Source organism: Rhincodon typus, chromosome 14 (assembly GCF_021869965.1).
Source record: "Rhincodon typus isolate 14 chromosome 14, sRhiTyp1.1, whole genome shotgun sequence".
In the NCBI taxonomy this organism is placed as follows: Eukaryota; Metazoa; Chordata; class Chondrichthyes; order Orectolobiformes; family Rhincodontidae; genus Rhincodon; species Rhincodon typus.
In genome coordinates, this window is record NC_063345.1 from 58,159,405 (window position 1) to 58,180,301 (window position 20,897).

Genomic DNA, 20,897 nt, shown 5'->3' on the forward strand with positions numbered 1-20,897 from the left:
GGACGTGTTAGAACGAAGGGTCTGTTTCCATGCTGTACAGCTCTATGACTCTAAATTCAGTTATCATCACAGAATTGAACCTGGGTCCTTGGCGCTGTGAGGCAGCAGTGCTAACCACTGAGCCACCACACCGCTGTCCTAAAAATAAAAATGTAAATTCAGTTTTGTATAGAGATGAGAGACAGAAAAGGGAAAAAGATAAGCATGGGAATAGATTATTGGCCTCCTAACTATAATAAATCAATAGGGCAGGGTAAAAAGAAGAAATAATGGGGACATCTAAGGAAGGCACTGTGATTATCATGGGCGTTTGAAATCTGTGAATTGATTGGATGAATCAGTTTGGCAAAGAGTGCCTGGAGATGGGAAAAAAATGAGGTTATGCACTTTGGCAGGAGGAATAGAGGGGCTGAACATTATTTAAAATGGAAAAAAGACAGCAGAAAATTACAGAAGAGAGGGATTTGGGAGTCCTCATGTATGAATCACAAAAAAGCTAACATTCAAGTTCAATGAGTAATAGGGAAGGCAAATGGAATGTGGACCTTTGTTTCAAAGAGGATACAGTATACAAGGCACTATACAAGGCACTGGTCAGAACACCGCTGGAATATTGAGAACAGTTTTGGATTGCTTGTCTAATGGAAGATATCCTAGCATTGGAGGCCGTCAGAGAAGGTTCACAAGGCTGATGCTGGGTATGAAGAGACTGTCTTATGAGGAGAGGTTGAGTAGGTTGGTGCTGTACTCATTGGAATTTAGAAGAAAGGGAGGTGACATCATTGAAATGTATAACATTCTTCAGGGACTTGACGGGGCACTAAGGTTGTTTTCCTTTATGGGAGAGTCTAGGACCAGAGGGCATAATCTCAGAAAAAGGGGTCACATGTTTAAGTCAGAGATGAAGGGGAATTTCTTCTCTAAGATGGTAGTAAATCCATCAGCCAGTTAGCCTAACATCTGTCAAAGGCCAAATGTTAGAATATACCATTAAGGTGGTTATAACAGGGACCTTAGCAAATCCAAAAGGCATTTACTTTACTAAACATTACTAAACAAAGTAAGAGGTCATGGCATAAGAAGTGACATATGATCAAGGACGGACGGATTGGGTGGCTAACAGGTAGTAGATAGAAACGATAAATGAGTCATTTTGGAGTTGACAACTGTTAGTAATGAATTGGCAAAGAATCAGTGCTGGGGAACTAGCTATTTACAATTTGTATAAATGATTTCGATGAAGGGACCAAATGTATGCTTACTAAATTTGCTGATGGCACAAAGTTAGGTAAGAAATTAAATTCTGAAGATGAATTCTTTACCGCAGAGGACTGTTGAGGCTAGGTTGTTAAGTATGTTCAAGATTGAGATAGACAAAGTTTTAATCAGTAAGTGAATCAAGGATAATAGAGAAAAAGCAAAGTAAGTTTGGAGGTTATCAGTTCAGCCATGATCTCATTGAATGGCAGAGCAAGATCAATGGAATGACCTATATCTGCTCCGACATCTTATTGTCTTACGGTCTTATGAGCTCATAGATATTATCCCCAAAACATTCTTCAAGCAGCACATTCTGGAACTAATTGAGATTGGGCTTTTTGAGACCAAGTAGTGTGCAATGGGGCAGGATTAATAAATAAATTACGCCATACTAATGGAGTCTCCTGGAAGCAGTGATCATAACATGATTGAATTTGTCACTCAATTTGTAGAGAAGACTACGTGCAAGACCTATGCGTTAAGCTTAAATAAACGGAATTAAAAATGCATTAAGCTAGCTTAAGTGAACTAGGGAAATAGGTTAACAGGAAGATCAATAGAAATGTAGTGACAGACATTTAATGAGATATTTTGTTATGATCAGCAAAGAAACATTCTCATGAGAAAAATAAATACTCTAGGAGGACGATACACCATCTATGGCTGACTGAGGAAGTTCATCAGTATCAAATTGAGGAAAAAAGGGAGGAAGCAAATTAGAAAAATTTTAATCACCAGAGAACGGGTAGCTAGATAATGACTAGAACTAAAGGCTGAAAAATTACCAGGACCTGTTGGACTTCATTTCAGACACCTAATGTTGTGGTTGCAGAGATAGACAATGCACTGTTTATAAATTTTCATACTCCCTTGATCTGAAAAGGTCCCACCAATTTAGCAAATAGCAAATATAGCTACTCTATTCAAGGAGGAAGACAGAAAGCATACAACCACAGCCAGTTAGCCTAACATCTGTCAAAGGCCAAATGTTAGAATATACTATTAAGGTGGTTATAACAGGGATCTTAGCAAATCCAAAAGGCATTTACTTTACTAAACATTGCTAAACAAAGTAAGAGGTCATGGCATAGGGAGTGACATATGATCAAGGACGGAGGGATTGGGTGGCTAACAGGTAGCAGAGAGAAATGATCAATGAGTCATTTTGGAGTTGACAACTGTTAGCAATGAATTGGCAAAGAATCAGTGCTGGGGAACCAACTATTTACAATTTGTATAAATGACTCCGATGAAGGGACCAAATGTATGCTTACTAAATTTGCTGATGGCACAAAGTTAGGTAAGAAATTAAATTCTGAAGACGTTAAAAATCTACAAAGGAATTTCAATAGATTAAGTGGATTGGGCAAGAAATTGGCAGGTGGAGTATAATTTAGGAAATGTGAACTTGTCAACTTTTGCAGAAGAATAGAAATGTACATTATTGTTTGAATGGAGAAAGAAAGAAAACCTAAGTTGTACAAAGGAATTTGGCATCCTGGAGCAGGAATCGCAAAAGATTAGTATGCAGGTCAAGTATGTTGCCATTTATTACAAGATGAACAGAATATAAAAGCAGGGAAAGTTTTGGTAGAATTATACAGAGATTTGATGAAACTATGTCTGGAGTACTGTACACAATTTTCGTCTTGTTACTTGAGAATGAGTACAGCAGCATTAGAATCAGTTCAGAGAAGTTTCACTCAACTGTGTCCTGGAATGGAAGGATTAACTTCTGAGGAAAGACTGGACAAGTTTGGCCTGTGTTGATTGTGGTTTACAAGAATGAGAGGCGAAAAATATGAAATCCTGAAGGGATTGATAGGATGGAGGCAGAGATGATGTTTCCCCTCCTGGGAGAAACTAGAAACAGGGGGATCAGTTTTAAAAATAAGGGGTCTTCGATTTAAGATGGAGATTAGGACAATCTTGAAGAGAAAGCAGCATGAAGTGAACGTAGCAGGGGTACTGAAAGCTGCTTTCTGCCTCTTGCAAACTCAACCCGAGCCAGTGTCCACCTATCACCACCATACAGCTACCAACCCCCACTGACCCCCTCTTTATCTGCAGCTCCCCTACCCCCATATCCAGTGCTGAAGAAGGGCAATACCCAAAACATTGACTTCTCCTTTCCTCCGGATGCTGCCTGGCTTGCTGTGTTCTTCCAGCCTCCTGTTTGTCTACCCGAGCAAATAAGTGCCACTGGGAAAGAAACAACTTGGGCAAACCACAGCTGACTGAGAAATCAGGGGGATGTGCAAGTTTTGCCACTGAAGGAAACAGGACTTCAGTTGAGAGCTGTAATTCTGGCTTCACTCTTGCAACTCAAAACTTGTACCTTCCTGCCCGTGTTACATACTTCTCTACCCAGCATCTTTTTGGCACTTTAATCTGTATTTTATGTACATTTGTTGTTGCTATTTTTTTGTTTAATAAAACCCTTTCACTCAAGAAAATTTTGAAATTGGTCTACTTCATTTTTAATCTGGTTTACTAAGATAACTGAAGTGTGATAGCTACGTGCTAAAAAAGTAGAAGGTGGCATTTGTTGTGGCCGGCCGAAAGGGGGGTTTCAAAAAGATGAGAATCATGACCCCCTCCTCCCCTGGTTATAACCAATTTGGGAGCTAATTCAGTGGTGAATTCATTGACTAATGACAAATTTGGAGTGGAAACACATTCTTCCTTCAATTTAAAAAAAAAACCTACAGAAATTGTTCCTGAGACTTAAACAGTACTAAGAGGTCCAAGTTCTATCTTGAGGTTTTCTTAGAGGAGTAAGAAGTAACTTATGAAAAACTCAAAACGTTACCCTTCGATGAATTCAAAGTGATAGACAATCATTTAGAGGTGGAGTTTCACCTGAAAATCAGGAAGACAAAACTTGCAAAATGCCTAGAGCTTGAAATGGAGGATAATGAAATAGATAAAGTAATATTGAAAGAAGATTCAAATTAGAATTTCTCAAAAAGAAAAGAGGAAAGGAGATCCAGGAAAAAGAGAGAGTGGGGAGAAACCAGAACAAGACAGAAAAAAAGGAAAGAGAATTTCAGGAAAGCCATAATGGAAAAGAAAGGAGATTTAAATTGAAATAGCTCAAGCTGAGATGGGAGACTGACAGCAGTTATGGTGAGACAACCATACTTCACTCAAACTTAAGGGCTAAAGGATTCAAATTTGCCCATTTAATCCCTAAGTTTTACAAAACAAAAGAGGTGGACACCTTTATCTCTTTTGAAAGATTAGCATATCAGTTAAAATAGCTAGTCTGTTGTTGGACAGTGCTGTTATAAAGCAGGCTGTCTGGGAAAGCTTATGAGTTTACTCCCTCTTACCTGAGGAGAGTGCCGTTGACTATGAGGCAACAAACGGGTTTATTTTAAGCAGGTACCAGTAAGTGCCACAGGCATATATAAACAAAATTTTCATAACATCAAGAAAGGCCTGTCTGGACACAGCTGGGATACAAATACCATCACCAGCTTGTATTTGGCCCTGAAAATGGAAGCCAATTACAAAACGCTACACAAGGTAATTTTCCTTAACTTCAAACTCTTTTCAATATAGTGTCATAGAGGAACAGGGGGTATAAATACCCAGTCAGGAAACAATTCTAGCTGATGACTGAGTTAACACACACATCCGTAAATTCAGAGAATCTGGGGTCACGAAACTATCACTGACCAAAAAGAGATAAGGATGGGCTGAATACCCTCGCAATAGTCCATAGAGAAAAAGTGGGGCCAGATAGCGAGGGCAGAGCTGCCCCAGACCATTTAAAGGAGAGACTCAGATGAGAAATGCTTTGAAAATCACAAGTGCTTCAACTGCATAAAGCCCAGGCACATAAAGAAAAATTGTTCGTTTAAGGTTTCCCACTAACTGAAGCTGCAAGATCAGTGTCTGTAGCATTAAGGGTAATCAGTGACTGTTCAGACATGATTATGAACACAATAGCTGTCAGGAGCCTTTATCTAAAGGAATGGTGACCACTGACTGTTTTAGACAGTCAGAGAGAGAGAGAGAAATCAACATTAGCTAAGACATTAGGTGCTCACAGAGCTTGCTGGTGGGGAAGAGAGAGATTTTCTATCTGGAAGCAAATTCAATTCCAATGTACTGATTAAACAGTTCATGGGAAAGAGTATAGATGTGCCATTGGCCAGGGTTTATTTCAAGAGTGAATTTGTAATGGGTCAAATTAGCCCATGCCAGGGACAGACACTTCTTTGAAGAATGATTTGGCTAGTACCAAAATTTACTCTTCAGATAGAACAGCACTTGGAGGCCGGAGAAAGCCAGCAACAAGTGGCAGAAAAGCCAAGAACTAAGTGGTTTGGAAGGACTATGGAAGCAGCAAACCCATATGGTCTGAGATAGCCATCAGGGGTCACTCAAATTTAAACAGGGCCACAGTCAATCCAGACGTATCCAAAACGGTTAGGACAGATCCAGAAGAAGTTAAAGAGGCTGGGATTGGGGCATGATGAAAGACCAGAGAAGATGAAAATGAACAACAGGTTAGAACCAGTGATCTGACCAACAGATACCTTCATAGTAAAATTATAAGAGAGCTAGTGGATTTCTTAGTTTGGGACAAAGCGAAGGTGAGGCTTCAGTTAGTGGAAGGGCTTCAGGTTAGTATAGCTGAAGCTGAACATCATGACTGATCCACTGATACAGACATTCATCTTGTTCACGCATTGTTTCATAAAAGTCTATGAAATTGCATTTTCTTACGACCAAACAGGAGTTCAGTTTATTCATACAGAGCTTTGCTTGTTCACCTCACACAAGTTCTGTGCTCTGAACCACAGGTTGACAGACCAGATATAATTCACTCTCCAATTAGCTGCCTATTTACTCTAAACTTGCATCCCCATAGCAACCACTGGTCACAAGAATTTGGAACAGAATAGGCCATTCAACCTCTCAGGTCTGCCAGCTATTCAAAAACACAATGGCTGATTTGAGTGTAGCTTGAACTCACTTTCCTGGGATCTTACCTAACTCTCTGAATCCCTTGTTAGTCAACTATCCATCTACACATCTGAGGAAGGGTCACCGGACTTGAAACGTTAACTCTGATTTTTTTCTTCACAGATGCTGCCAGACCTGCTGAGCTTTTCCAGCAACTTTGTTTTTGTTCCTGATTTACAGCATCCACAGTTCTTTCAGCTTTTATTAATTATCCATCTACCACTGCCTTAATAATGTTCAATGAACCTACCTCCACATATCTCTGAGAATTGCAAAGACTTGTGCGTATTTTTCTGAAGTCTATTGACCTCATATCCAGGAAAACTCCCTACCTCTGGGCAAATAGGCCTGGCTTCAAGTTTCACCAGCTCCAGAGATGTGTTATAATATCTCTCTGAACAGTTCGATTAGACAATATCTCTACCTTTCCAACATTATCCTCCCATCACTTTGGTATTTAAAGGACCATCCAAAACTCAAACACAGATCTCTCCCTCAAGCCATGTGGGTAATCAAAGATGAAGAAAAATAAAATCCTTCAAACAATTATATAACAAAATCTCAATTCGCTTCAGTCATTCACTGGCAAAATAACATTTTTAAATGAAAAGACGCAGGTGCAGACAGCTATTTCTTTAGCCAGTTTACTGCTTTGTGATTTTTCAGCAAAACGTCTTCATCTAATATGTACGTGTGCAAAACAAAACACCCAAAACCGACCTTTATTCCCCAATTTTTTTGCCAGATAAAATTGAGTTTAAATTGAACTTTACGCCTGTTTCTTTAAGAGTTTAACAACGTCGACAATACTTAAAAAGGAAAACATACAAAATAGGAGGGAAGTTTGTAAGATATGAACTAAAAACTCAGTTCTTCCCACCTAATAATTAGTCACATTTATCTTGGCAATGCCAACCTTCCACCGCAGCATATCTGACCTGTACATGACCCTACAAGTATTTAATATCATCGCTCCATATTTAGTACTGACTCCAACGAATTGGATCTGGATGATCCTACACTACTGCTGTCACTTTAACCCCCTTCCTCCCGGATCTCGATAAAAGTATAACATTATCACTTAAGTGAGTTGCAAAACACACAATATTTCAGTTTATCCTTGTAATAGCCAACTACTCCCCCGAGTACTTTCGTGTCAGTCAATTCAGAAGAAAGTTCACACCAGATTTTCTGAGGAATGATACTTGCCTAAAGACATATCAATTTTTTCTGAACTTTTTTCCACTTCCGTAGGAGCAGGTTCAGCCACGATCTCCGTCATTTTTTTTTAAACCAAATGGCTGTTTGTGAATAATCCAAAGAAGTTAACAAAGTGGAGAGGACACTTTACACAGTTTGTCACTTGTCCAGCTTCAGTTGGGAATAGCGCATGTGCGGAATGCTGTCCTTGTGCTGACGACGTGACCCACACTGTTCATAAAAAGGGACCGATTCAAATATGCAGGGACTGCAGCAGATCTATCCCTTCACTTTTGTAAATTTAAACAAGGAAGAGTCACGTGGAAAAGTATTCCGAAGCTAAATTTTAACATGATCAAATATTGTCTTACTGACGAATTGACATAACGTTTAATTTAAGACCTGTGAAAGCATCTTGAATCTATTCATGGATGACCTTTAACAGACCACTTTCAACTATCATTCTAATAAATGGACTTTTTAGTTGAGAGGTTCATGTTTCTGGTCAACTGGGAGTAAAATGGATATCAAAGCTGCTTGCAAGTTTTAATATATGAAAAGCTAAATGCTTTTAAAATGTTTATTGTTTTTACTAGCCATGCATCCCACATTTAAATATAATGTAGCAGAAAACACTGCAGCTTGGAGCAGTTAATGTGAATTTTCAAAGTCCTATGTCAGAAGTGGAACTTTCCTCTCCTGGTGCGGCGACAATGGTGACGAGAAAGGTGGGAAAATTCGGTGAGAATGAAAAAATCAGATCTTGTGTCGATAATTCTTTCTTTTTGATTTTCCTCAAGTCTAAAATGACAATTTCAGAATACTGCCACTGTGCAACGTCTACCTTATTTCAATGCATTTGAAATTCACTAACAAGCCACTCACACGGAAACAAATTTGAAACCTTGTGTCTGTTTTAAAGTCAACTCTACGATAATTACACAAAATAGCTAGCACTGAAAGCAGAGTAGATGAAGTAAGTCACTGTTTCTTTCTTGAGGCATAGAATTTTTGCAATTTGAGGCCCTGTGAGGAGTAATCACAGTTGTCATGACTCCATTAATTCATTAATGCCACCCAGTTGGCTTCAATTTGAAGTTTATCATTGTCCAAGACTTATGGTCTCAAACAATCACTAGCATTATATTGTGTGCACGAACTGCCTCCTTGACATGTTATAGAATTTAATGAGAACAAGGCACTTAAAGTTTCCATTTTAGAAATATGTTCCATAGCTAACGCTGGAAGACAATATTTTGCAGCTGTTATATTCACACACTTAACTGTAAATACATTAGGACATGGTCTGTGATGTGGCAAGGTGCCTTTTCTTTGTGAGGAGGGCTATCATAGTGGCTGACTTTTAGAATTATACATCCCATATAGCTTGAAAGCATTGATGTGCATTATTAGAAGTGCATTATTAGAATTGGATATAGTGATGTACGTCAAAGCACTTATCGAAGCATAGCAATGACCTCTTCGGGAAGTCTCCACGCCACATGATGTGACGGTATAACATGAGGCTTCATTGTGATGGATGTTGGGCTGAAAAGTTCCTTTTGTAACATAATGTGTTAAAATTTTGACATTGCTCACAGATTATCGGCTCATGAATCTCATTCGGGGTTTGCCATATCTGGAATCCTTGTGTACAGGTACCCGTCTGAAGACAATGTGGAAGCAGACAACAATTACTACTTTGTCAGTGATCCCAGGAAGACCAGCAACATCTGGGAGAAGAAAGAGGGAGGAGTCACAGGCGAAGAACAGTCAAGGAGGTGGGCACATTTATCGAGATGATATGCAAGCCTCACTGTCTTTTTCTTTAACAGTCTGAAAGACAGTGCAGACGCTAATTAAGGATATCCTGGCCCATCATCACTGAACTCTGTTATCTGCCATGGATATTCCTCAGGAGGAATTGTGCTCAGAAGGACTGGGTGGCCATCCCACCCCACTGACTGTCAAGGTCACAGCTGCCCTGAATTTTTAGACCAGTGGCTCATGTCAAGGAGCAACTGAAGATCTGTGTGCTATCTCCCTCTCCTCGACCTATAAATGAATCTGGGATTTGATCTGATGTTATTTTCTGCAGCTCACAACCCTACATATCCTTCCCCCATGACAAGGAGAGTCACACAGCTCAGGCATCATCGCTGGCTTCCCCCTGGGTGCAGTACACTATCAATTACTCTCTATCACCAATCTCAGGTAAAATAAACCAAAGAACTGTGGATGCTGGAAATCTGAAACAAAAACAGAAATTGCTGTTGAAACTCAGCATCTGTGGGAAGAAAGCAGAGTTAACATTTCTAATCTGGCGAGTTCTAATGAAGCACCACCAGACTTGAAATGTTAACTCTGCTTTCTTCCCATAGATGCTGCCAGACCTGCTGAGTTTCACCAGCAATTTCTGTTTTTGTACCAGTCTAAAGAATTTGTCAACAGAAAAATCTTCCACTCCATCATTGTTCAAATTCTAGGTGACTCCCGATTTGCAGATTCTTACTGCTTCCTGTCTCCCTTCATCGTCCTGGGCCCACAGGGATGTCTGCTTAGTGCCTCCACACATGGCTGATTCCACCTTTACATAAGCCTCAGGCTGATTCAGAACGCAGACACAGGAGACAGTTAGCTTATGGCTGATTCGGCAATGCAGAGTGATATCAACAGTGTGGGTTTAATTCCCACACCTGCTGAGGTTACCAATGAAGCAACTCCTTCTCAATTCCTCCCCGTGCCTGAGGAATGGTGACCCTCGGGTAAAACTACCATCAGTCATCTCTCATCATTACCACACACTGTGCCCTTCATTACTGGAACCAACAAAGTTGGGACGCTCTGGTTGCAGAGAAAATGGAGGATCAAATCCTCTGATTTTTGAAGAGGAAAATCAGGACATTGACAAGGAGGGATATCCAAGAAACCACGATAGAGCTATGCACGGTCAAGCACATCAGATAGAACCTCATTGAAACCTGCTTCCAGATGGGTGAGATGAGTTTGGACTTCATTTTATTCTGTTACTTTTTGTGTGTTACATTTACATGTATATGTAGTGCATTTAGATGTAGCAGTATCGGCACTCCTCAAAGTTTTCTACCACTGAATACACGTTGTTGTCATCATTTGAATGTATATGTGTTATCTTTGTTTGATTTACCTTAAAGTATCTACACTTTAAGGTCCTCCTCACAGTCCAGAAGGAAGCAGCTGTCACTGACACAGATATAACATTGAGGCGAGGTGGCTTTTAAAGGTTCAGTCACACAACGTGATGTCTGGATGTTGTGCAGTGCAGTCCCTTGTATTAGGTAGGTAGAAGATTGGAAGCAATGCTGAGGCACTTCCTTTTCACCTTTCTATCATTGGTTGGTCTTTAATGTTTTAGAATTTGCATGGACTGCTGAATTGCTCTGAAATGCTTGAGAATTGTGCAGGGCAGCAGTGCAAGTAGTCTGCACAGCTTCTTTCCACAGACCACTGAGAAAAAAAGGCAGAGTAGAGATGTAAACTTACCATTGTACATCTCCCAGCCTTGACTGGCAAAGCACTTCCTTGAAAATCTGTAAGATGTAATGCAGCATCGCCTGCAGAGATGGATGGAATCATCACTAAGTCTGTCCTTTCACTCACAGGGTGCATGTCAGTGTGGACAATTTATGCACTGCAGGTCCCAACACAATCCCTTTGCATTAATTGTACAGGGCTTTGGTGAAACCATACCTGCAGTGTTGCGTGCAGTTTTGGTTTCACTATCTGAAGAAGGATGTTCTGGCTATGGAGGCAGTGCAATGAAGATTTGCTGGTCTGATTCCTGAGATGGCAGGATTGACTATGAAGAGAGTCTGGGTCAGTTAAGACTAAATTCACCGGAGTTTAGATAAATGAGGGGGATCTCATAGACACCTATAAAATTCCCTCTCACTACTTCAAGTGCAGTCCTGGTGTTAGCAGCAGGGGTAGAGGGATCCAGCTCCATAGTTGGCCCTGATGGTATGGAAGACTTGGCTGGTCATCCCAAGCAGCATATGGAGCTAGAGGGCCCAAGCCTGCTGAGAATGTCTTTGGCCAGATGTAGGCTTACCCTCCTCGGCTTGGACTTGTGCAGGCTTCGGGCTCATCTTCCCTGTACGGAATGCAAGATTTTGCAGGTCCTGTGTGTGGCTCCTCCTCCTTATGGGTGTCCACTGGCACCACGCTATCTCCCTGACAGCAAGGGCACATACTGTGAGATCACACTCCCTTGTCCGCCTCTGGCTTTTCCATTGACATTGAGAACCAGTTGTTGGCGTGATAGAGTGCAGGCCCTTGCACGTACCCAGCAGATACTGAATATATTAGACCTGGTTTTGATGGCAGTCGACAATCTGTCCATGAAGACTTCCAGATACACTCATACTAGGGCCAACACAACATTGATAACATTGGTGAACTCCTCTATCCTTCAATTTAGTTTACTGACAGCCTCTGACAAGTTTGCCTGCTGTTCCTGGGCCTCTCTGTGCATTTTAGTATGGTTACTAATGGCCAAGACCATTGGATAGTCTTCTGCCTGGGGCTGAGCAGACATCCGGTCACCAGCAATCCTCATAGTCTGAGACATGGAGCATTTCTTCTTGATCAGCTGCAGAGACATGACAGTGATCTACTCACCAAGACTGTCCAATCTAGAAAGAGAACACAGTGACGTGGAATGCTCTAAGCTTAGGGAGGATGCAGGTGAATGTATTGCTGGTGAGACTCTCAGGGTTGAGTGGTCTTTCTCAGAGATGGAGGCTGGGCAGAGGGCTGGTGGTGCTGGCCTATTTCTCACTGTGGTTTGCTGAGTCCCACTAGAGAAGACAGGGGAATTAGTTGTGGAAAAGGGTGCAAAGCACATTCAAAATAAGAATGAATTGCTGTAGCATTAACAGGAGATTGGAATGGTATAGCACAATGAAACACATCTGACTGCTTCCCCATGGTGTCCTCCATTTCACCACATTAACAGTCACCATCTTCAGCATCCTCTCCAGCATTTTCTCCTCATATGGGTGATTGACATAATATCTGCCAGAGCACCAGTCTGAGCAGAGACTAGTTAAAGGCTGGATCATTTTGTTCTATTTTCTAATGTTAGAATAGCAAAGTTCTGTTGTGTCATTTATTTTGCTTACAAATCTCTTCAGCTATCTACTCTTTCCCCTTGGGCTTACAAACAGTTTATTTTGGCTCTTTTCTTACATTCTGACTTTTGTGGCTTTGTTGTATCATGGCTTTGTCCAAGATTTGTGGTCCTAATTTCAGTTACAGATGGATTGTGAGTTTTAAATTGAGTCTCTCTCCATGTTCTGTCCACCTGCCCATAAGGCGATATGTTTTAATTTTCGCTGGTTTTAAAAAGTCGCATGACTGACGTAAGGCTGATGAATCTGCAGTTCCCAATTTTTTTTCTCTCTCTCGCTCCCTTCTTAAATAGTGGGGTAACATTTGCTACCTAGCTATTGGCACAAACCACTCCAAAACCTATAGCATTTTGTCTGCGAGACGGATACTAGTTGGAGGGAAATAGCACCTGGTGACTGCCCAAGAATTTGCCAAAAAGAATATAGTGGTAGCTATACCAATCTGAGTATGAGCAAGGAGCCTTAGTGTGGAAATAGTGGTAACCTTTCATTGAAGTTTGAAGGTTTGTAAGGATATTGTTGGAATGAAAGGAATAGTGTGAACTTGAACCCTTTTTGAATGTCTGAAATTGTTCCAAACTTTTAGAATTAGAATGAGAATTAGATTTTATTGTCAGGTGTACTTAAGTACAGGAATACAAGAGTACAATGAAAAATATACAATGTTGCCATTCCCAGCACCATCTTAGGCACAAAGGTACCTACAGACAAAATCTTAGGTACAAGCTAAAAAATAAGGAAACTTGGTAAAAGTTCAACATTAAAGTTCTTCTTAGTATAAAGTAGAAAAATAAAGAAATAAAATTAAAATTTCAAGATTACAGTGCTTATCTTGTGTAATATAATTTATGATTCTCTTACTTAATGAACATTTTATTCTTTGTGTTAAAAATACACAGGCATCCTGCTATGATGCTTTTTGGGTGTAAGTTAATTTTTAACAGCGAGATCAGTCATAATTACTAGTAAACAACTTCTCTGACCTTAAGAGATGTAATTGCAGTTCCTTCAGAAATCAATGTGTGTGGGGTCCTGATCTAGACTCAGTGTTGCTCAGTGAAGATCCATTAATCTGAATATTGGTTGAAGAGCCTCTCTGTTGCTTGCTCTGCTTGCTGAAATTAAGTCCCAACTTAAAAGGCCACATAAATACTGTTCAGTACTCAGTAACAAATGACAAACGCCACTCCTATGCTATAGATCACAAATTCCAGGCCAATATTATGCAAAACAGGCACTGAGCTCTGGAATTCCCTCTCAAAACTGCTCCGCCTCTCTATTTTTCTCTTCTACTTTTAATTGATTCTTATAACCTACTTTTCTGACCAAGCCATTGGTCAGTTCTCCCAATACTTTCTAAGATGTGAAATTTTGTCTAATAATGCTCCTGTGATGCACTTTTGAATACATTTATAGTTTAAAAGTGTTAGATAAATTCAAATGTTGTAGTTGTGCTTAAGTTTGCAGAATAATGGAACCAGGAAGTAATGCCTTGAGTTTTAAAGCAGAACAAAGTATAATTTCATCTATTTAAGTTGTACTAACTGCAGAACACTGAAGCTTCTTACTGTGAAAGTCCTTTTGCGGGACAGTTTGAGTTTCTACTTCTCTACAGTAGAGGGAACTGAAACTTATCAGTTCAAAATATGCTGATTTTAAAGGAATAGATAATGGATACACTTAATATTGAAAAATTATTTTGGTCTTAGCATATTCCAGCCATTTACTTTTGGATTTTCCATGTGCTACCCTTGTATCTTGAAATGAAACTAATGGTTTGAGGTGGAGCAACTAATTGAATAAATGCTGTTTCTACACAAAAGTCAAACCCCATGACCTGTGGCTTAAAAAAACTGCATTTTGTTTATACCACATTTAAGAGTTGACCTTCGTCTTTTTAGGGATCAAAGACTGAAATCTTCAGAACCAAAATCTAATCCTGGAGATGTTAATAATTTGATTTCATTACAAGACATGGTCCAAGCTTGATACATTTAATGCACATGTTACCTGTAGAAAATGTCAGTAGCATCCTCAGAGGACAAAGGCAAACATTGCAATTTACCAAACTACCTCTGACTCTATTTCTACCTATATTTGTACCATGTCCCCTTTCACTTCTCAATGTCTGTTTATTACCAGGTATAAGATTTCAAACCTTTGATTAAGGGAACTGCAACTTGAAATGGGAATATTTCATTGCATTTTTTTTTGTGTTCGACCCATCCCCCACCCACAGAGAATTTTATCCAGCCAAGCTTATCATGAGTAATTTTCATCTGTAAATTGATGGCCATACACACATCATGTTCAGCTTTCAACAATTTATACTGTGCTTGCATTGTCAATTAGATTTTTATATTTTGTAAGACACAAATTACTGTTTAATATCTAAATGGATTTTGTTTGCAATTACATAGCCCCTGATATAGTGAAAAGTAAAAATGTGGTAACTATTCACAGTAATTATTTCTTGACTTACACCAGAACATATTTAATATGAACAAAATTGACTGCATTGGCAGTATAAATTTTACAAATGTTTGTTCAATTATATAAATGGACTCAGTTGGCCAGAGTAGATGGAGAGCAAAATGCTGACCCATTTCATAAAAATGACTAAGAATGGCAAGTCACAGATACACGGTAATTTAGAACAGAAGCAAACATGATGTGAGAAGAAACCTTTAACGCAGGGCAATGTAAGGCTGGAAAGCACTGCTGGGAAGTGTGGTGGAGTCAGGCTAAATTGAGGCATTCAAGAGACATTAGATGATTGCTTAGAAAGAATCAATATTCAGGATTATTCAGCACAGGAGAATGGCACTAAGTCAAAATGCTCATTCAGAGAGTGCTCATTCAGAGAGCCAGTGCAGATACAGTGGGCCGAAGGGCCTCCTTCTGCATCACAACAATTGTGCTTAAAATATTATCACATAATCATGAACTGTTATGGCACAGGAATATGCTTGTCTGTTTCTTTTTGTCTCAAACTAGTTTAGTCCCGTTCTCCAGCTCAATATCCATATTTTTCATTTTCCAATTGATTTCAGTGTTCAAATGGAAATGAACAAAATAAAAACAGTTGGCCATTTAAGTCTACTTTATCAAGATATAGTGCAGCTTATGTGTGCAATCAAGTACCCCAGTCATGTAATCCTCAAGGTGAGTAAAGATAATGGTTAAAAAGTGGCATATTTATCCATGATTCCAAAAAAAAATCCAAGCTTCAGGAAATAGTAATTAATCAAAAATCATTGACTCACACCATTTTCCCAGTTTAACTTGAAGTCCTTGACTTTCTGGAATTCAACATATTTTCTTGGTTTGCTGATATTTTTTTCACTCATTGGACATGGGTATTGCTGGCTGAGCCAGCATTTATTGTTCATTCCTAGTTGCCCTTGAGAAGATGGTGATGAGCTGGCTTTCCTCGAACCGCGATGGTCCACATGCTGTAGGTTGAACCACACTGCACTTAGGAAGGGAATTCCAAGTTTTGACTCAGCAAGATTGAAGGAACTGGGATATATTTCTAAGTCAGGATGGTGAGTGGCTTTGAGGGGATACTTGTTCCCATGTATTTGTTGCCCTTGTTCTTCTGGATGGAAATGGTTTTGGAAGGTGCTGTAAGGATCTTTGGTGAATTTCTGCAGTGCATCTTGCAGATAGTACACACTTTTGATGAAGGCACTCCTGTAAATGTGTCACTTCGCTCATAAGTTAATGCGATGATAGTGCCAATAGCTAGCTGTGGTTAAGAACAAAATCTGATAAACAAACTACAATAGTTTCATTGCCTCAAAATTGAATGCTTTTATTATTCATATGCAGATTTGGAAGGAAGTTGGTGGAAAATTTAAAACTAGTCATTGGATTTAGTACAAAACTTAGGAAAACTAGCCAGCATTTGGGAAGAAAAATAATTATATGCTAATTATATGCTCAAGATACAATTATGTCGTAAGTAAACTGTGGATGCATTACAACTCTAAGCCAAATTTTCAGGCAAAGTAAGTTTTACTATGTTTACACAATTATGTGAAGTAAAATGGGAAAAAAAGACTTGAGCAAGCCCATTCTAGACACAATGAAAAAACATACGTATTAACCCATTTCTTTTGATACAGTTTCTAGTAGAAACAGAAAAAGTTGGTTCAGTTGGGAAATATTATGGGGAAATGTCTGGGAATTAAGCAAAATTCAGAGGGAACAGTAGCTTGTAATGGCTTAGAATTGTAGCTATGAACTTACCCACTTCACTCTGGAACTTATAATATTCCTTTTTAAATGGAATTAACAATGCCTACTCGGAATGTAAGCATTGTCCTTTTTAGAAGGTGATGACTCCCTATGAAAAGACAAAGATTTTCTGGGACAAATCGCCTGTTTCTGTAAGGTAAAGGTAAAGTTGCTATAGTCTCAGAGGACCATAGGGCTGCTCTTGTCCTTAGAGAGAGACGACTGGTGATTTATCTACCTCTGCCTTAAACATATGTTGCATTTTTTCGAAGGGAATTCCAAAGACTCGCAGCCATCTGAGAGAATGTTTTTATCCTCATCTGTCTAAAACAGACAACTCCTTATTTTTAAATTATGACTCTCTGGTTCTCGTCCTTCAGTAAGAAGAAACATCATTGCAATAACCATCTGATCAAATCCCCTCAGAATAGATTTCCAAATTATGTTAGTGTACGACCATGGAGGGGGAGTTTTCAAATGGAGATGTTCCCATGTGCCTTGTCCTTGTTGCTGCATTGTATTCCTGTGAGGCCTTGAAAGGTGCAATACAAATGGAAGCTATTGTGCCACAAGTAACGACAGATAAGGCCCCTGGACCGACATCCACATGGACAACTGGATCCCAGTCCCCACCTTCTATCCGCCTCCCCCTCTCTCCCTATTTATTTCAGAACCCCCTTCCCCATTTCTGATGAAGGATCTAGGCCCGAAACGTCAGCCTTCCTGCTCCTATGATGCTGCTTGGCCTGCTGTATTCACCCAGCTCTACACCTTGTTGCCCCTGTTGGAGGATGTGTTTCCCCACAGGCCACGCCCCCTAGCTGCATTGGCCACACCCTCTAGGCTTACCCTCCCCCCCCCACCCCAACGATCGAGGCGGAGCGCCGCGCCTGCGCGCTGGCGGCTCGGCGAGAGGCCCCGGACGCAATCGGGAGAGAAATGGCGGCGGGTCTGGGCGGGCATCAGCACTCACAGGCCTGGCACTCGAGGACCGCCGCGCCGCCTACCCAGCTCAACCGCAGCCTCGACAGGGTCCTGGAGGAGGCCGTGCACTCCGGAATCCTCAACCTCAGCGGTCGCAAGCTGAAGGAGTTCCCGGCCGTGAACTACGATTTGACAGATACGGTGCAGGCAGGTGGGTCGACGTCTGCGTCTCTCTCTCTCTCTCTCACACACACACACACACACACACTGTCTTTCCTTCTGCCTCAGTCCCAATCCCCGACCCCCTCAGTCCGCGGCTGCGACTCTGTCAACGAAGGTGGGGTGGGGTGGGGTGGCTACAGCAGTCAGGTGGGCTTTGGAGCTCCCTCCGGTTAGAAAGGGGCGTTTTTCTTCAACGCAACACGTACACACACAACCGCCGCAGCGCCGTCCGCCTGGAGCGATTACCGTTAAAAATCTAAAAGATAACGGTGCGGTGAAGCGGCGCTGTGGGAGCCTCCTGGCGGGTGGGGAACAATAGCCGAGTCCAAGCAGCCCTGGGGCAAAGCAGGCTGCAGACCCCCTTCATTCTCAGTGGAGCGTGACACAGTTGGGAGAGAGCGGTGGGAGGTCTCTCTTATTTTTTCCAATTTTTTTTTTCTCTCTCTCTCTCTCTCTCTCGTTTTCCACATTACGCGTCGTGATACCGACAACTGTCGATCAGGAATCACCGCGGACATAAACAAGTCCTCTTTGTGGTGGCTCTTATCGTCTCTTTCCTCCTTCCGCCTGCCGCCGCCCCCACCCCCCCCCCCCCCCCCCCCCCCCAACACCAAGTCAAAGCCTTGGGTCACTACTCATGTAACATTATCTTTTCTGTTCGCCGATTAAGATTCGAAAGCCCCAGGTTATTTGGTTTCCAGAGGATCCATTTTGCTTTCTTAAGCGCAGTAGTTTTCAAGTTCCTTCATATTGTGGTTTATTGGGGTAGAACCTTACGTGTAGAGAGAGATCCTCATATATGTAAGCATTTTACCCTAAATTCCAGGAAGTATGTTTAATTCACAAACTGGATGAACTAATCTTCACTTTTGCCCTTTGCAAATTGAGATCCATATTTTCTAGAAGTGGTGTCAGTAACATTATTTGTATCATGTTTGAAACACTTGTTTTTATGGTCTCTGATGAGAAGCTGAAAATTGCAGTTCTGTAAATCATTGTCTCCACAGGTGACCTAAGTAATAACTGCTCTCTGCTTGAAGGCACTTACAAGTTATGAGTTTTGATCTGAGCTATTGTTTATTCTGTGCAAAATAATATTCAGTGCTTGTTAACTTGTAATTCATGTGGGATTGTTCTGAGAAGTTTTTTATTGTCCTGTGGTAGTCACTGAAGTGGTTGTCTGAAGCAAATTTGTGTGACTGCATGGCTAGCAGGAACTGTCATTCATAAAAACCAAAAGAACTGCGGATGCTGTAAATCAGGAACAAAAACAAAGTTGCTGGAAAAGCTCAGCAGGTCAGGCAGCATCTGAAGGAGAAAACAGAGTTAACGTTTCGGGTCCAATGACCCGGGTCTCCGTGTTCTGAGGAAGGGTCACCGGACCCGAAACGTTAACTCTGTTTTCTCCTTCACAGATGCTGCCAGACCTGCTGAGCTTTTCCAGCAACTTTGTTTGTGTAGGAACTGTCATTCTACTTATGCCTTTTATTTAGTCTTTTGTAATTGTTTTAATTGCAGTTATCTGCCCTTCTCCAATTCTGGCTTCTTGAACATCCTTGCTTGTATCAGTGCACCATTAGTGGATATCAAGGACCTAAGCTCTGGAATTCGAAACTAAACTTATTTGCCTGTTTCCCTCACTCTTTCTTCGACGATCTCCTTTGACCAACCGAGTGGTCAGCAGCCCTAATATCTCCATATATGCCTTGGTCTAAAACCTAATTTGACAAAACTGTTGTGAGGCACCAATGGGATGTTTTGCTATGTTAAAATTCTATACAGTATTTCAGTATTCAGTATTTTAATCCATACATCTTTTCTTTAGCAAGAATCTGACCAAATTAATATATATTAGGATGAAAGTATATGGTATCCCACTTCTTGTGTAATTGAGGTGGTTTTCTGATGTGAACCCTGGCAAGTCAGATGATAGCAGCCTATGATGGAGAAAGCAATGTAGCAATATTAGGCAACAGTATTCAAAGAAATATTAAATTCCTAAACTGGAATGGGTCCTGATCACTTAAAATGTATGCATAATTGCAGATGCTTTGGTGTATTTACAGGTTCATATGTACAAATTTGAATTGTAAAAATTAAAGCTGGGTGTCCAATTGAGCTTAATTTTAAAGACAAAGTAGGGAAATGACTGCCGTGTTTTCTTTTGAAGACTGATTTTGTGTTGGACGAATATGTATAAAAGGTTACAAGTCTTTATCAATTGTACAAGCACTCTGTTTCATAAAGTGTAAAATTTCTGAGGACTAAGTTATGTTGAAGAATAAACAGAAATTCTGTACTACCTGACAGTGCTTTCAACTGAAAATCAAATGTATGAAAGTCAAAAATGGCAGATGCTGATTAACCTACTTCCAGAAGCTTGTTTTGAGATTTCCATACTTACACATTTTTAAACATATAAATAAGGAATCCCTCATTTAGATATTATATTTTATGCAATCGTAGAATAAGACTATCCAGGAGGTTATTCAGCTTATTAGTTCTGCGCCAACTCTTTTGTTAGTCTCATTTCTCAGCTTGTTCTCTATTTAAACAGTTCCTTCTTGAAGGGTGATGGTCTAGTGGATATTGATTCCATAATATCTGATCATGCAGTACATTCCAAATCTTAACCACATCTTAGATTTATTTTAGAATTTTTTCATGTCATTTTGACAATTATCTTAAATCTCTGCCCTTTGAGCAACTTTGTTCAGTTATTGGAAACATTTTCTCTCTCTTTACTCTAAGTTCTTTAGAACACCTCTGTCAAATCTGTTTGATCTTCTGTATTCGAAGAAGATCAAAGCTAGGTTCCAAGCCCATCCAAATAATTGTAATTTCTCATCCTTGGAATTGTTTTAGTTTTTTTTCTTGTGCCCTCTCCCAAAATCTGCA

General features: G+C 40.3%; 2 protein-coding genes and 1 long non-coding RNA gene across 9 annotated transcripts in view; 2 read left to right on the forward strand and 1 right to left on the reverse strand.

The window, feature by feature from the left end:
- Positions 1 to 16,915, reverse strand: part of LOC109923744 (UAP56-interacting factor-like) — a 47,147-nt gene extending 30,232 nt beyond the window's left edge. The window contains exons 1-2 of one of the 3 annotated variants that reach the window (XM_048605371.1): positions 16,866 to 16,915; positions 15,880 to 16,362 (exon numbers count right to left, since the gene is read on the reverse strand). In XM_048605371.1, the coding sequence (XP_048461328.1) occupies positions 15,880 to 16,003 (124 nt within the window). In that variant the 5' untranslated portion in view covers positions 16,004 to 16,362; positions 16,866 to 16,915. Of the gene's footprint in view, positions 1 to 7,120; positions 7,213 to 7,449; positions 7,698 to 15,879; positions 16,363 to 16,865 lie in introns of those variants that run through there. The other 2 variants (XM_048605372.1, XM_048605373.1) reach the window with 2 other exon arrangements.
- Positions 8,041 to 10,571, forward strand: LOC125484871. The gene is made up of 2 exons (XR_007263677.1): positions 8,041 to 8,181; positions 9,042 to 10,571. It is a non-coding gene; the product is annotated as an uncharacterized LOC125484871 (long non-coding RNA).
- An 848-nt stretch (positions 16,916 to 17,763) lies between the features above and the next one.
- The window catches only part of lrch2 (leucine-rich repeats and calponin homology (CH) domain containing 2), a 112,193-nt gene continuing 109,059 nt past the window's right edge, over positions 17,764 to 20,897 (forward strand). For 4 of the 5 annotated variants that reach the window (XM_048605375.1, XM_048605376.1, XM_048605377.1 and 1 more), the window contains exon 1: positions 17,764 to 17,988. In XM_048605375.1, the coding sequence (XP_048461332.1) occupies positions 17,793 to 17,988 (196 nt within the window). In that variant the 5' untranslated portion in view covers positions 17,764 to 17,792. The remainder of the gene's footprint in view (positions 17,989 to 20,897) is intronic. The other variant, XM_048605380.1, reaches the window with a different exon arrangement.